The 16,848-nt window shown below is 40.9% G+C and overlaps 2 protein-coding genes and 1 long non-coding RNA gene across 10 annotated transcripts in view; 2 read left to right on the top strand and 1 right to left on the bottom strand.

Moving 5' to 3' along the window:
* Nucleotides 1–3,715, top strand: part of LOC116716094 (serine/threonine-protein kinase BRSK2-like) — a 95,616-nt gene extending 91,901 nt beyond the window's left edge. For 6 of the 8 annotated variants that reach the window (XM_032556882.1, XM_032556884.1, XM_032556886.1 and 3 more), the window contains one exon: nt 1,052–3,715. In XM_032556882.1, the coding sequence (XP_032412773.1) occupies nt 1,052–1,275 (224 nt within the window). In that variant the 3' untranslated portion in view covers nt 1,276–3,715. The remainder of the gene's footprint in view (nt 1–1,051) is intronic. The other 2 variants (XM_032556883.1, XM_032556885.1) reach the window with 2 other exon arrangements.
* On the bottom strand, nt 3,310–5,058 carry LOC116716097 (uncharacterized). Its single transcript, XR_004338388.1, has 2 exons — nt 4,959–5,058; nt 3,310–4,744 (listed from the first exon to the last, which is right to left on the bottom strand). It is a non-coding gene; the product is annotated as an uncharacterized LOC116716097 (long non-coding RNA).
* A 560-nt stretch (nt 5,059–5,618) lies between these two features.
* LOC116716096 (E3 ubiquitin-protein ligase TRIM21-like) lies at nt 5,619–8,661 on the top strand. Its single transcript, XM_032556891.1, has 2 exons — nt 5,619–5,738; nt 6,619–8,661. The coding sequence occupies exon 2, from the start codon at nt 6,628–6,630 to the stop codon at nt 8,257–8,259; it is 1,632 nt and encodes a 543-aa protein (XP_032412782.1). The 5' UTR covers nt 5,619–5,738; nt 6,619–6,627; the 3' UTR covers nt 8,260–8,661.
* Nucleotides 8,662–16,848: the final 8,187 nt, after the last annotated feature.

Raw genomic sequence — 16,848 nt, 5'->3', positions numbered from 1 at the left:
AGAAAAACTTCGACATTCTGCACCAAAATGTCAAAATTCTGGTTTTGCACCCAAAACTTTAGGTACAAAACGACCAAAACCACAAACATGCAAAAAGATTTTTTGTTGCTGCTTGAAACATCAGATTCAAGCATCTTCCTCCGACTTCATCTCACTGAGACGGAAAACTTTGAGTTTTCTTCCTGTAGTAACAACTTCCACACTGAAGAGTGTTACAGTTAGCCCAGCCCGTTGCACTTAGGTATGGTGCATTCACTGACTAGACAAAAATCAGCAATTTGGGTCTCTTCCAGTTGACTTTTAGCCACATTTAGTTCCAGCATCAGGCCTCTGAGGGAGCATCACACCAGCTCTGTTCTGTCTGGAAAGTCTGATGCATTTGGGGAGGTGGGAACGCGTAGTCGAGCTCTGGTCGCCTAAAATCTGACGCCACTCCATTTTTGTTTCCATTTGGTGAAGAAAGAAGTTGTGCTCCGTGTTTTCGTCGGAGGTTTTTGTCTCGTTACCTTCAGTGGTTCTTGGCGCAGCGCCCCCACAGGTCAGGAGGGGAACAGGTTGGTCAAAAGGTTTGGTTGGTTTGACTCAGAGCAGAGAGAAAGAACTACAGCAGCTGGAGGTGAACAGATGTTGCAACCTTGGATCCCAATCAAACCGAGTCTACTGGACAATCGGAAGGGAAAACGTCTTTAGAGATCGATGTACCACCTGGTTCTCATGCTGACCCGAAAGAAACACCATCAACCTCCAGAGAGAGCCACTGTGTCTGGAGGCCGTCACTAACTGTAGGATGCTTCAGCAACCGCCTGATGTTTCATGACATACCTCTGGTATCTGCTGACCTGTCAGCTCAGTGATCAGATTATTTACATACAGGTAACGGTTTAAATCTGCTTCACTGTAAACCGTTTCCTGGCCCAGGAGTCGGTCTCCTTTTCTCCTGCTCCACTCCTCATCTCATCACCTCCTCTTCTTCTCCTCATGTTGACCCCATTGCTCATCTGTTGTTTGTTCTCTCTCTCCTTTTGTTTTTCTTTTCTTCCCGTCTGTGTAGGCAGCCCGTTGAGTAACTTCTTTGACGTAATTAAACAGCTTTTTTCAGACGAGAAGAACATCCAAGCGTCGCACTCCCCAGGCGCCCCTACCTCGACTAGCTCCCCCACCAAGCATGCCCCCAGCAGCAGGCCCAGCCAGACCCCGCCCAATGACTCTAAATGCCCCCCAGGCAAAGACAAAACAAAGATGGCCGCCAGCAACAGGACACAGGAACACCCTTAAGGAGCAGTAGCTGTGCATGACTAGATGAAAAGCAGGAATCAGGTCATTAAGAAGCAGAGAGCTGCTAACTTTACCCTTTAGCTCCGAGTGAAAGTAAAAAAAAAATCTACTTTTTGCCTATAAATTTTGTACTGTATAATGGGAATGGCTCAGTTTAAAAGTCGATCAGTATTTTAAGAACTAGTAGCAAATGTAGCTTTGCTGTCCCTCCCTTGTGTCCCTCTGTGTCCTCCTCACATGTGTGATGGCTTGACTTGTCTCTGCCACCAGGGATCATCCATAATAGCTATTAACCTCGACGGCTCCTCAGCTGCAGCCCGCTCACGGCCCGCCACCGCCGCCGAACCGAGCCCGACGCTGAGGGAAAGGCGGAGCATCCCTTTTGATTCCACTTCGCCCAACATTACCAAACGCAGACCATCTCAGAAGAGTTGTAAAAAGGAAAAAAAGGCCTTAAGACAGTGATGTTTGTCCTCCTCTTCACCCTTTCTCTTCCACTTTTCCCCACATGTACATACAAAAAACTACAAAACTGACTCCTTTATGGGATTTCCTGACTTGAATCGGAGGCGGACGGAGGGACGGACTCTGGTTTCTTTTTAAAGTTGAGTTTTTTGTGGCTGATTCTGGCAACCCAGGATAGTACAGGGCGTTCCGTGATGTTCTAAAGATGAATGATCTCTTCTGTTGTACAGGCCAGTTGATGATCTGTGTTGTGACATTAGGTTTTAAGTTGATTTGTATTTATTTTCAGGTGTGGTCACACCAGAAAGGGATTGATTCATTAGCTAATTCTGACAGCCTGCCATTCATTTCTGCGCCATCTTTCTCCTAATGTCTCAATTTAAGTTCTCCAACTTAAATAGAGAATTTAACTCTAACTCAATTTATTAAATTGAGAACTTAAATGTCTCAATTTAAGTTCTCTAAGTCTGATGAGACGCAGAATCTTAAAATGAACAATTTGTTGGATGCAACGTTAACATCTCACCCTCAGTACTTCCAGTGGCTGTGGTTAGCATAGCCGTCGTCGCTCAGTCACATGCTAAGGACAGCCTGGCGTTTCTTTACGACCGATAGATACTGCAGCATGAATTTGAAAAACTTTTCTTCTTCTTTACTTTCAAACAATGATTTTACTGATTATAGAAGAGAAATTTAAATTTCAAAGTAAAGATTTTTTAAAAACTGGATTTATCTTTCATAAACTTTATTAAACTAGAGCCCAGAACTGTAAGGCTTATCTTTAGAGAAACATTAAGCTTCAGTGAACACATCCTTGATGCTAGCGCCACCTTCTGGTCCAATTATTAAAGTAGAAAAGGTGACATTCTGGGCCATTATTGGCTGTTTGACACTACATACATAAATGCACTGGATGAAATATTGTTCTTCTGTTAAAAATAGATATTTTTTGCAGCTGGCGCCCTCTGCTGTTGGTTCAGCAGATTACAACTCTAAGACATCATACAGTTCATATAATAATTTTTACAGTTTTTAATTTATTTTAGTTTTGAGCGATTCTGGTGTGACCACGTTGTTAGTAAAATGTCTTTCTGTTATGTTGCACTTTCGACAGCACTTCGGTTACATTAAAGTGTTTTTTTTACATTTTGTTATTTTTTGTATTATCTGCAGGTTTCAGACGATACTGAACTGCTCTGAATATTTTTCTATTTTAATGCATTTTTCATGCGCTATTTATCAGTTATTTATATCAAAGATGTAGAGAATGTTCCTGAAATTGATTATTTAAAGATATTTTTGTCATTTTTAATTTATTTTTTCTTTTCCCTGTTTGTTTTTCTTGTTGTTTTTTTGAGGAGAGAAACTTTGTAATATATGTTTGAAACTGATTTGTTGTATTTAAGAATGTAGATTTAGCCTCTTTGGGAGGAAACCCCATCTGTTGGGCGAATGAAGACTCAAACATTCATCGTGTAAAGAAGCAGTTTTCCTGACGAGCTTATTTAAAAAACCAGGGGGATTCCTGATCTTAGCTTTGACCTTTGACCTCGTACGGTTGTTTGCATGTTCAGCATTCGTCTTTTCTTTGCATGTCGCTGTTGAAATGTTCACCCGTTCCCTTTTTGTGTCTAGGTTTTTATGCATTTTTTTATCTGAGCTTTCTCATTAATTTTACCTTCAGATTTGTTATTTTTGATATTAATTCATTCTTTTGCCAGCCTCTTCCTTCCTCCCCTTTATATCTGATTACTGTAAGCACACAGTAAACTTGCATCCTAATCACTCATGTTTCTCGGAGACGGACTCGGTTCAGAGGAAACCTAAAGCAATACCTTCCATCCTTCGCTTTTTCTACCGCGGGAATCCAGAGCACACTGAACGGACTCGGAGCAGGAGAACCACTGGCAATGTATTCCCTTGTGATGTTACTGTGAACAAATTCAGTGCTAAAGGAATAAATCTGTTGACTTTGGCAGGTTTCATACTTCATGTAGTTTATTTATTCAGAAATATTCAGTTTTAACTGAGTGAGTGAAAACGGCACGATGGGAAATTATTTCTAATAACTGGGATTGTTAACGATGTGATTGATCCCAACATTTAAAGTGTTAATATTATGTAGTAGTTTATTAATCTGCGCTTTGTGTAAAAGTAAACCTAATAACCAGCTGGGTCATCTTTCATGAACCATGATGATAATTCAGATTATTTAAAATACCAAACAGCAATAAATTCAAACTGGTGCAAAATCGTTGCAGCTGCAACTTTTCCATTCATGAACATGGAAAAGGAGCAGCTTGAATGAAAAATAAAGGTGTGAATTAAAATGTTTAGACGTAATAAGCAGAAGGAAACTTTACTGTAACAGTAGAGAGTCATTAGAGGACGGTTGGAGGTTTAACCGGGTTTTATGTTGTAGATATTTTACCGATCAGAACCTGCTTCAGATGAAATGCAGATGTGAAAAGTAGAACCAGATGTTTGTTTGTGGTACCAACCAGAGACGATCCGGTCCATCCGGTCAGAACTTCTGCCCTCTACATGCAGCATGCAGCTCAGAAAGTCTGTGGATCAGCGCCGCTTCCAGGCTCCTCAGAACCGGCAGGAGGTCCGGGTTCTGGTCCCGTCCCGACCCAGACGGCCCTCCCTTACTGGTGTCGCCTAGCAACAGCCGGTGGAAGTCCTCTCTGTCCAGCAGCCGGTCCAGATTCTGCAGGAAGAATCCCTCACAGAACCGGCAGAGCTCAGCCGCTGTGTGACGCTGCAGAGACGCAGGGAGAACCAGAACCGAATCCATAGGAACTGGTTCAGAGAGAACACGTTTCACTGAGGTCCAGAAATAAAAACGCCTCTTTGGTTTTGAGCAGAAGATCAAAGCTTCATCCAGTCAGCTTCAGAACATTCTGCTGCGGTTCTGGAGGGTTGGACTTGTGTTTCGGTACCATGGCGACCCGGTACACACTCACAGCATCGCCTCGCAGCATCGCTGCAGACCGTGGAGCTGGAAGAAGGAGGCCGGCGGCAGCAGCTGCAGCACTTATTTAATTCTTATTTAATTATTAGAATGAACAACCATGCAGATAAAAAACTGAACTGAAAGACCTGCTGTGTGAACGCAGCCCTTGTTAAAGTTCAGAACCTTTCAAATCAGAACCTTTCAAATAAAAACCTCAAACTTTTTTCCAGACGTAAATCCAGTAGAAAACCAAACAAACCTTCATGGCTCCAGACGGAGCGATCTGCAGCCCTTCAGTTCCTCCGCAGCACAAACAGCTCATCATCATCATCATCTGCATGAACACAGGAACAAACCGCCTCCATCACCACCACACAAACCCGATCCTGACCCGGTTTTGTCGGGATCCACAGGCCCGTTCCCACCTGGAAGGTGCTGTGGGTCATGTGACTGATGTGGATGACGTCGTCTGGAGAATCGGCGAGGATCTACCGGAACCTGACGGGACCAAAAACAGCGATACGTTTCCTAAAACCGGGTCAGAACACGGCGTCTCAGCGCAGCTCTGCTGTCCGTCCAGCAGGACGCCACCTACAACATCTGCACCGGCCTCCAGCAGCAGCTGCCAGAGACAAACAGAGACTAACATCATCATACTGCTTCATCCTGGCTCCAAACGGACTTAAAGAATAGAAAGACAAACTTCCACAGTGCCTCTAAAAGTAATCACTTCCTTGATGTTTTGCCCTTTCACTGCTTTAATAAATCAATCATGATCTACAACAAAATAAGTCAAAGTGAAAACCTATTTATACAAAATGACAAATATCGAACATAAACTGCATAAATATTCAGCCTTTAAAGTGACTGGCTTCTCCCTTCCTTTTACTTCAGGGAGGAGCAACAGAGTCATGAGATTAAAACGTGGCTCTCCAGAAATGAAAGTGAAAGTTGGTCAAAGCCTGAGCTGCTGTGGAGAAAAACCTCCCTGTTTCCTTCAAACTGAGTTTATGATTTTCTTCTCTACAGACTGATACTGGTGAGTTCAGCAGAAACTGGTTTACTGGGTTTCTACCAACAGAAATTATAAAATAAAAGACTTTTCTTGTGGATCATCTGAAGGGAAGCAGATAACAGTTTATAGTTGTTGAATTATTAATTCTTCCTGGTTGGTCTGTTTTCCTAAGTTATTCTGGTGTTTTTATTCCTGAATAGTTTCTGTTGTTTATTCTAGTTTAGTCTTTTTGTTTTCTGCCAGTTTTTTTACTCCTTCCTCATCAGGTTTTGCCGGTTCATGTTAAGTTTCAGTTTATTTTTCAGCCCTGATTATTAGTTTGTTCCTTTGTATTATTATTGCCATGTTCTTGTATCGATGTTTTGGTTTCTATTTTCATCCTAATTAGTTTCATTTATGATATTTATGTTTGCTGTTCATTTCTTTAAGTGTTGCTATGTTGATGGGGGAATTTGCATTTTCTTCTTTTAGATAAATGTTTGAATTTAAGTAAATATTAGTATTTAAAGTTTAATAGTTTTGATTTTCATTTTTGGGTGTTCAGTCAAACTTAGCTGTTATTTGTTAGTAATGGTATCATGTTTAGTTTCCCCTATTGTGTCTTAACTGGTCTGATCAGCCAGCTCACCCTGTGTGTCATTTCTTTGTTAGGTCAGTGATGTTTGTCTGTATTTTGCCTGAGTTCAGTTTTGTTTCATTGAACTCGTTTATGAGCTCAGATTATCTTTTTGTCATTTATGAATCTTTGGGTTAAAATAAAAAAAAAAAACTATTTTTCTAATATTTCCTGTGACGACTCCTGTTTTCAACTCGGTCCATCAAAGTGCCTCTAAATCTCTACATACTAAAATAAATGCCCCTTAATCAACTTGTTTTAACTGAAGTTTCCCTGATTTGTCCTCAGAGTTCAGAAATGTCTTCTGGCAGCAACCTGCGGTCTAAAGATCAGTTTCTTTGCTCCATCTGTCTGGATGTGTTCACTGATCCAGTCAGCACACCATGTGGACACAACTTCTGCAAAACCTGCATCACTCAGCTCTGGGATATAAATGTTTCCTACAGGTGTCCTCTGTGCAACAAGCATTTCGCCTCCAGGCCTCAGCTGAGAGTCAACACTTTATTAAAAGAGATGGTTGATCAGTTCAGAGGTGAAGCTCAGCAGGAAGCCAGCAGCAGCTCAGAGCAACAAGCTGCCAAACCAGGAGAAGTTCCCTGTGACGTCTGCACTGGACCCAAACTGAAGGCCCTGAAGTCCTGCATGGAGTGTCTGCTCTCCTACTGCCAGACTCACCTGGAGCCTCACCTGACCGCTCCACGTCTGAAGAAACATCAGCTGATGGAGGCGGTGGAGAACCTGGAGGACAGGATGTGTCTGCAGCACGATAAACCTCTGGAGCTGTTCTGTAGGACCGACCAGACATGCGTCTGCTTGGTCTGTCCTGTTTTAGACCACAAGAACCACGAGTTTGTTCCTCTGAGAGAAGAATCTGAAGGAAAGAAGGCAGAGCTGAGGAAGACGGAGGCTGAAGTTCAGGAGATGATCCAGGAGAGACGACTGAAGATCCAGGAGATCAGAGAGTCGGTGAAGATCAGTAAAGATGCTGCAGACAGAGAGAAAGCTGGAGGTGTTCAGGTCTTCACGGCTCTGATAGAGTCTGCTGAGAGAGGCCTGAAGGAGCTCCTCAAGGAGATCCAAGACAAACAGGAAACTACAGAGAAACAGGCTGAAGACTTCATCAGAGATCTGGAACAGGAGATCTCTGAGCTGAAGAAGAGGAGCTCTGAGGTCAAGCAGCTCTCACAGGATGAAGATCACCTCCACCTCCTCCAAAGCTTCTCCTCCCTGAAAGATGCTCCACCCACCAAGACCTGGACAGAGGTCAGAGTTCATCCACCATCATATGAGGGGACTGTGGTGAGAGCTGTGGCTCAGCTGCAGGAGGAGATGAAGAGGATGATGGAGGCTGAGATGAAGAGGATCCATCAGTTTGCTGTTGATGTGACTCTGGATCCTGATACGGCTCATCCTAACCTCATCCTGTCTGATGATGGAAAACAGGTGAAACATGGAGACGAGAGGAAGAATCTTCCAGACAATCCAGAGAGATTTGATCAGTGTGTTAATGTTTTAGGACAGCAGAGTTTCTGTTCAGGCAGATTTTACTTTGAGGTTCAGGTTAAAGGAAAGACTGAGTGGACTTTAGGAGTGGCCAGAGAATCCATCAACAGGAAGGGACAAATCACACTGAGACCTCAGGACGGTTTCTGGACTGTTGTGCTGAGAAATGGATATGAGTACAAAGCTTGTGCTGGACCTTCAGTCCGTCTCCATCTCCATCCTGGTCCTCAGAAGGTGGGGGTGTTTGTGGATTATGAGGAGGGTCTGGTCTCCTTTTATGATGTAGATGCTGCAGCTCTGATCTACTCCTTTACTGGCTGCTGCTTCAAGGAGAAACTCTACCCATACTTCAGTCCCTGCAAAAATGATGGAGGTAAAAACTCTGATCCTCTGATCATCTGTCCTGTTAATCAGGCTGATCGTTGATCTGATGAAGATGATGAAGATGATGAAGATGAATCTGAGTGACTCTGCAGGTGAAGTCCTGCTGCTGGAGAGGAGAGTTTGGAAACATCCTCAGCAGGAAATCAGTTATTTTCTGCTTCTGATTAGTTATAAAGTCAAATCAAATTGTTTTATCTCAGAGTTTATTTCATTGCTCTACTGATTGTTTCATCTTGTTTCATTTTTCTTGTTTTATTGATGAACAATTTTAAACCTGCATTCAATGTTTCAACCTGTTCATCAAATTAAACTGATTTCTAACAATAGTAACATTTAAATCTTGTTTTTCCTCATTAGTTCTGCTTCTTGGTGGTTTGGTCTGAACTTTTAATCAGAAGTGTAAATAAAACATGTGATGGATGAATAAAAATGTGAAATATGGAATCAACTGCTCCTTTATAAGGTTATATCCATCTTAAAAGCTGCATGGCTGAATCAGGAAACTCCTTTTCTTCAGTGTTTGTTAGCTTCTTGGTGCAGCTCAGTGCTGCTGCCACTGGTAGTTTGACTGCAGGACCAGTTTGTTGTTACACCAGCTGAAGGCCTTGCTGGGATCCACTTGTCAGGTTAAAGGTGTCTGGTTTTCAGATAGTTTATGTTTTACTGTAGATTTGTCTACATTTGCTTTGGCAGTGCTGTGGCCATGAGGCTGTTAAGTGACTCCATGGTTGGTCCGTATGGATTTGATTCAAAAAGCAACTTTATTCTTTGTATTTTCTGTGTATTAAAATTATTTATAGATCAATAGATGGGTCTATATAAGGATAATATCCATGTTCCTGTGTCAGTTTGTATGACATTAAGAAAAGTACCAGAACTTGTTTTTTCCACATAAAGCCCTGGTTTACACAGTAAATGCCTTGTGTCTTCACTCAAAGCTCCTAATCTAGAGTAAACTCTTACCCAGGACTTACTGGGTCAGGCGAGGAACCAGTAATAACTGCTTGCACTTCTAATGGTTTTTTTCTTATTTGTTTTTGTCCAAAGAGACCAATTTTGTTGGTCAGAACCGATTTGATAAATAAAAAGGCTAAAACATAAATGAGGGTGATTACTTCTTTTAACACTGTATGTTGTAGCTCCAATTGTGTCCAATTAATCTACAGAAGGTACTTACTCTGCAAGTCCCTTCATCTTTCCCAAACTTTATCACTGACATCTAATTCTGCAGTTATTAAAGTCTCTCAAGTGTTTAAAATTCATGTGTTCATATTTTAGGTTTCTGCTTGTGTGACATGTTTAGTTTTTGGGCCTAAATTTCCTGGAGAAAAAAGCCCAACCTGGTGGTCCGTGGTGTTGACGCCGTCGGCTCCCAGCAGCTCTGCAGCCTGTCGGACCAGATCTGCTGGGCCACAGGAAAACATCCAGAAGCCCAAATCCAGCTGGAACTTTCCTGCAGCAGCTGCAGCATCCAGATGTTTGAAGGACTGGAAACAAAACTCTGATCTGAAGAGGAAAAATGAATATTTTTAAAATACTATAAATGCATTCAGCGACTCCAGGTGACTCCAGGCTGCTGACTTTGGGAGGATTCCTGCCTGGCAGATCATTTCCTTTTATTCATTTCCTATTTTTTATCATGACTGGGTTTTCTCTTTTAGACAGCAGAATATTTTTCCCAGGAATCATAAACAGAATTAATGTCCAAGTTAAAGCTGCAGGATGTAACTTTTACTAAATTATATTTTCTCCATATTTGTTATAAGTGTCACCATGTGGTCAAAGTGTAACAAGAATCGTTAATCTGTGAAAACATTTATCTCCTCCTTCCTGAGCTACTATTGCTGTGTGAAGAAATGCACCACTACCGATCAGCAATAACCAATCAGAGCCAGGAGGAGGGGCTTAGTGCTGTGTTGGGTAAATTGTATTATTAGTATTATCAAATATTCGTTGTATCATGTAGCCTTGTAGTTACATTTAGATAATGTTTACTTATATGCTTATTCTCTTTTACTCTTAGTATAAGTAAAGTTTCTGTGTGTTAAATAACTCTGATTCTTTCCTAAGGACTCCCTGGGAGATGGAGGTGTTAGTTGCTCCCAGCAGAGTTTTACAGTCCTACAATAAACTCTGCTTTGTTCTTCTTTGTGCTACAAAGCCGTTGCTTTGAGGCTATACAACGTGTCCTATTTGACGCCGTGCCTGGAGCAAAAGGATCTAGAGTGTAGATAACATGTGTCTAGATAGTGAATGTTATTAGCGCTGCAACCATGTGATGAATTGTTGACCCCACCCCTTAAAGTTGCAGTGCTCTCTGTGATAGGGACTCTGAAAGCAATAAAATAGAGGAGCAGGCAGATGTGTTTCAGAGCAGTTGGAGATTTGTAACTGAAAGCACATCTCTGTCTGCTCTCCTCGCGAGAAACAAAGAATCTAACTCTCTTGTCTTTCCTGTGTTTGTTTAATGTGTCCTTAATGTGTCCTGACATTATTTGGTCCTTCGCAGCCGGATGTCAATATACCGGAAAGATTCCGGCAGGCGTGGTGGACCCCAGTAAAGACCGTGCGCACGGCAAGTTTCCTAGTGGAAACTTATCAGAACCTGTTCAAGGGGCTGGCGCTCGCCTGCCTGCTGGGATTCTGACGGTTGACGACTCCGAGGGAGAGACAGAGGGTGAGTGGATTCTTGTTTAAAAAGTGTGGCGAATGACTGGGGGTCATTGCGCGAATAGAAAAACCCTGTAAATTCTAGACTCTAACAGGTAAAATTAGGGCACAAAATCCGTGAAGGACGTCCGAAGTCCTTGCGCAAAATTTCGTGGAAAAAGGCGCACGGAGCCTGGTGCAGACCTGCAGTAAAATTTAATAAATTGGAAGAAAAAAAAAATAAAATAATTTAATCAATTAGGCGATAAAAATAAAAATAATAAAATTTTCTCAATTCGATATATAATGATAAAATTTAATCAACAATAAAAATATTTAAATCAGGCACTAAAATTGTAATTGGAACGGATGGCGGAGTCCGGCGAAGCAAGGCGCTTTAATTCCGCAACAACGGCACGTGTGATTGTGAGTGTGATTGGAGATATAAATACCACTTGGTGTTTTATCTCATATAAAACAGTAGGATTGTAACCAGCAAACCTGTCTTGGATGCACAGGTAAGAACCCCCCACTCGAGAGAGTTGAAGCGGGGGGTTACCACTACAGGTATTTTTAATTGCTGGCCTACTGAAAAGATCTCCAGTTTATAGGATTCCCTAGGAGTCGAAAAAAAAACTGGGCCAAATTTTATAAAAAAAAAATAAAAATGGGGAAAAGTATAAGCAAGAATAAGCCAACAGACAGTTTAAAAACAAATGACTGGAAATATGTTGGAAATCAGGATCCGCATAAAATAAAACATTTAGATAAATGGATAACAAACTATAACTTTGACGGTCGTCTAAACTCACAAAAACTGCAGGATAAAATAAAGCAAAAAATGAAGTCAAACCCAAAGAAAATGCGCAAAGAAGGGTATGAGGATGTAAAATTTTGGTTAGAATTAGCACAAAAAAGAGAAGAGGGGGAAAAGAAATCATTAAATTTGATGTTCTATAGAAGGCAGGATGATGAGACGGGGTTCAGGAGTGTGAAGAGGCCGGCAGTGGAGCAGCGAGCAGCAGGAGGGGGAGGGGAAGTAGCTGAAGTTACTAAGTACCAAAATAGCAAAACAGAAGGGGAGAAACAAATAGTACAAAATGTAAAACTATACCCCAACTAGCCCTCACCCCCACAATATGAGGAGAAAGGTAGTGAGGGGCCTATCACTAGATCACAAAAAGCAAACTTTAAGTGGTCTAAGAACTGGGGAGAAACTTTGGTGCAGGGAGCCACAGCTCCCAGTGGGCCTAATCTCCCTCCCCCATGTTGTCCGTCAGAAGGGTCAGATAGTCAGCCACACACAACTGGTCTGTATCCTATGATACAAGTGGCAAATCCTAATGCGGCTGGGCCTGACAAGAATTATGAAGACAGGCTCAACAAGGTCACTTCAGCTAAAATCACAGTGACCTATCTGTATACAGATACAAAACACACAGCCGTTGCAGCTGTCGCTCTTTCTGATGATTTAAAAGATCTATCATTAGATCAAGGTGAAATACTTTTTGTTGATGGTTCCTCAAAGAAAAATAAAGAAGTGACGGTTTACACCGATAGTCAGTATGCGTTTGCAACAGTACACACGTTTGCACAGTACTGGAAAAATAGGGGTGTGATAACTTCTACAGGAAAACCAGTAACTCATGCAGACCTATTAAGAGTTCAGCAGTCTGATGGCAAGCGGGAAAAAGCTGTTTCAGAACCTGGTGGACCTGCACCGGATGCTGCAGAACCTCTTTCCAGAGGGCAGCAGGGAGAACAGTCCATGGTGGGGGTGTGAGGGGTCACTGATGATGTTTCGGCCTCGGGACACGCATCCTGCATCGATGGTTGACCTGACACTTCGCCCTTTTGCCTGAGCTGGGTGTGGAAGGTTGTTGCCGAAGCAGTTTCTCCTTGTGTGCCTTCTTCTCACTCACATGAGAGTTACCGAACTTTTTTGCAAGCTCAACCAGGAAGTCCACCCGTCTCTCCTGCACCCCAATGCATGCCTGATAAATGTTTCCATGTTTGCCAGGTTTGCTGACCAGCTGTCACATAGTGATGGAACCTTGGTCACCCCCCGCAAGATTATGACTGAAATAAATGCCATTAGTTCTTGTGAACTAAATAGGTGAAGCAGTCACCTATTTATCCTCCACAGCACAAAAGGCTGCATGCAAATTTGCATGTGCAAAGTCTCCCAGATTCTTTTGCTTACACTTTTTGCATGATTTTTTTGAGGTGGATCAACACAATTAATTTGGTTAGTTTATTTCTAAACTGTCATTTTATACCCTCTTAGCTTTATTTCAAAGAGAAACATTACTCATTTCTTTTAGAAAAACCTTTGCATATTTTTTGAAACAGATTGTATGTTTTGCAAACTCTATGTACATTTGGCAAAATGACCTGGATAATGCAGCACAACATCATGGATCGGCTGCAAAAGGTCACATCTCTCCAAAAACACTTCATGTATGCTTCAAAACTAAACTGACTAGTTGTAGGTATCATAGATACCCACCCCCAACATGGACTATTCACATCCCTACCTTCTGGCCTGACGGTCAACGGCCACATTTACAATTCAAGAAGAATGCTAATTTGAGCCATCAGAGTCGTCAGTTTGGACTCAGGGCCTTTTGGCCCTGTTTCAGTAAGTCTGGGGAGAAGTCGAAAACCTAGTACTCCTAGTTTAAATGTATTTTCACACATTTTAAAGAAACTAGATGCAAATATTTCATATTCCTTCACCATTTTAAAACGTTTCCAAGTTAGAAGGGAATAAAAATACACTTTATGGTCCCACAGTCGGAGAACTGAAGTGTAGCAGCAGCAAAGTTTCAGGTAATGAAAACATGTAAAGACGGAAGAGTAAAAATATACAAAAAACCCCAAAAGAATAATATACTGTAGGGGCAAAATCACAACATAAAATACCGGGTGCATTAGAGGACAATCCAAGCAATGAAGTACAAGGAGTCACCTGTGCAAAGAAATTAAATTATACATCTAAATTATACATCTGAACATGTTTTAGGTTTAAACATGTTTTTCTGCTACTTTTCTCCATAATCCATGAAATTATTTATCTAACACTAAACTGATGTGCAACGGTTAAAACACAAAATGAGTTATTTCCAGGTAAAAAACATGAATTAGGGGAACAAAATTGTAAAATCTGTAAGATTAAACGAACAGGAATAAACAATATCATAAGAGCAATATTTAAAATATTGAAAGAAAATGTTGCTGTTTACAGCAGTTTTCTAAAAAGGAGTCAGAATCACAACCAAAGCTACAAGGAAAAAGTACAAACAGGGAAAATTTATCTGTGAATGTTGGAATTTAGGCAGTTTGATTCCAATATCATGCAAAATAAACAGCAATATTACCCTGGTAGGAAGTAAAGTATAGTAAAATGTACTTTTAAGAGACAGATTTGAAGTAATTCAGAGGAAACGCTCAGACATGCTGACCCTCCACACGGCTTCACATTTTCCTCCTCACGTTTTAGAAGCAAACCCGTCGGCTGTCATGGCTTCCTTTAGGTTGAAAATGCAAACATTTCATAAAAAAGAGAAATCTCACAAGGAAGCAGAAAACCTGAAAGGCAGCGCTGGACGTAATTTCCTGCAGGAGACGCAGGTTTTCTGAAAACCAGAGGAAAAATGATGTAAACAATCCAAGGAAGGAGAATCATTCATCATTACTATAAAATAATCTCAAATCATCAAGGGAATTAAATAAAAGGTTTATAATCTACAGAAAACAACATTTCAAACACAGGAAATATTAAGGTCAGCTAAATGGACCTTACCAAGCTCCGCCCACAACCAACCCACCTGACCACAAGTCTCACAAACAAAGTTGTTTCTATGTAAACATGACAAGTTGTTTCTATGTAAACATGACAAGTTGTTTCTATGTAAACATGACAAGTTGTTTCTATGTAAACATGACAAGTTGTTTCTATGTAAACATGACAGTGTTATGTAAATGACTGATTAGTGAATCATTTCTACCGGATTTTCACAATATGTCAGCTACTAAATGGACAGAGGAACTAACAAGGTTCATGTCATCAACTGGGAGGAGGTTACTGGTTTCTCAGTCACAAGCTGGTTGCAAACCTGAGGCCAGCAGGTGTCAGTCAGTTATGGTAGATCTGAACTTTGCCCTCAATATGAGAAGCTACAGACTGATAGGAGGAACCAAAGAGCTCTGTAAAGGTAAAGGCAAATCTTCCGAAGTTGGAATATAATTAATTTAATTTCACATAATTACCGCGGTAGAAGCCATTTGTTTGTTAAAATTTTATGAAATATATTTGTTCTGTTTGATGTTTGTTGTGAATGACGTAAACTCACAAACTAACGAGGTAATTAGTCCAACGGTTAGAAACTACAGCGGCTGTAATGAGCCACAGCAAAGGGAAACAAAGGTAAAATAACCTGAACAGGTGATCAACTCAAAACCACTCCTACCTTTTTACTCTCTCTCTCTCTTTGTAGTTTAAGCACATCTGTTACCGTGGCAACCGCCTGCGCCCCGCAAGACGAGCAAAGATTACGGTAAAAACAACATTCAGTTCGTTACGATATCAAGTTTCCAGGCTTGATATTTATTTATCGATTATTAATCAGCGCTTCCCTGAACACAGCGATGGTTGACTGACTAGCTGTACTTGGTGCTAACGTGGCTAACACGAGTAACAGTTTAGTCCAAAGCCTTTTCTGCTAAAATAAAATCTTTAGTGTATGTCAGATACAGACACGTTGCATATTGATCTGTTTAGCTAACGTCAGACTGTGTAGCAGGCAGGCTTCAAGGTGTAGAAGTTGTATCAGTTCTGCCTTTATGCTGCACTTAGCTAACGGGAAGCTAAGTGTGTTTGTGAGACGCCACGCACGTGACCAGGTAAAATGGGCATTAGCCAATGAAAAGCGGCCCTGTTATAAGGTCTATTGACCAACTTATCGGATGTATTGATGATTTCAATGATGACAAAATGTAATATTAGTTTCTGGTTCCTCAGTTGGTGACTATATGTTGTTTTTATGACTTAATTTTTGTTTTCAATTCAGTTCAAATGTAAAGATTTGAATGAATTGTACATTAATTGTACAATTTAATTGTACATTAAACATATTTTTGTGTTTTTATTATTTAAAGCCCTTTAATCTGCCATTTTGTTGATGAAATTTGCAAAACAAATAAACTTGATTGATTGATAGAATATTAAAGAGCAGCTTGTATTTAGATGTGAACATGCATGTAAATAGGAATCAAGTTGTATTCAATAAGCACATTTCTATGTTTACATCCAAATTTTAAAGATTTTTACAGTGATATGCTGCAGTATATGCATTGGAAAATGGTCAAGTATTTAAAATAATCTCTCATATGCCAAACAGTCCATGTGACATTTTTGATGTTTGGATCAAAATTCAAGGTCAAAATCAAGATACATCTTTGGTATTATTGTTCCATTTATTGCCACATTAATATACTTTCCTATAAAATATGATTTTTAAAAATCACTGGGACAGTCAGGTTATTTGTCATCCTCCCACATAAAGAATCGCTTGGTTTTGTTCGGCCTCCCCGTCTCGCTCTCTCTCAGCCGTATGTGTGGCAGGTGGATTTCCTGTCTTTGTAATTAGAACCAAATTAGGTTAAACTGCGTTTCTTCCCTCGCCATCTTGTTTTTGTATGAAAAGATGTTAAGAGCACAGACATAAAGTTTACAGCGCAGACACAGAGCCACTCTGGGCAACATGATTCTTTGTTCACAAAGATAAATCATTCTCACTGCTCACTCAACGCTCCTCTTCAAGCACAACTACATGTTATACCTGCAGTTCACATCGAGCTGCACAGCAGAGCAACGCAGTGGGGTTTCATCTTGACTCCTACCTTGATGCAGGAGGTCAGGGGGCTTATAATACCCTGGGGGAAACCCTGGATATATGTAAACACATCAGTGACTCCTGG

Source organism: Xiphophorus hellerii, chromosome 24 (genome assembly GCF_003331165.1).
Source record: "Xiphophorus hellerii strain 12219 chromosome 24, Xiphophorus_hellerii-4.1, whole genome shotgun sequence".
NCBI classification, from domain to species: Eukaryota; Metazoa; Chordata; class Actinopteri; order Cyprinodontiformes; family Poeciliidae; genus Xiphophorus; species Xiphophorus hellerii.
Note: the sequence above shows the minus strand (reverse complement) of the source record. Positions and strands in the feature narration are given on the sequence as shown.

What these genes read in the sequence shown, in the direction of transcription:
- LOC116716096 (XM_032556891.1), top strand. Translation starts at nt 6,628, where the DNA reads ATGTCTTCTGGCAGCAACCTGCGGTCTAAAGATCAGTTTCTTTGCTCC.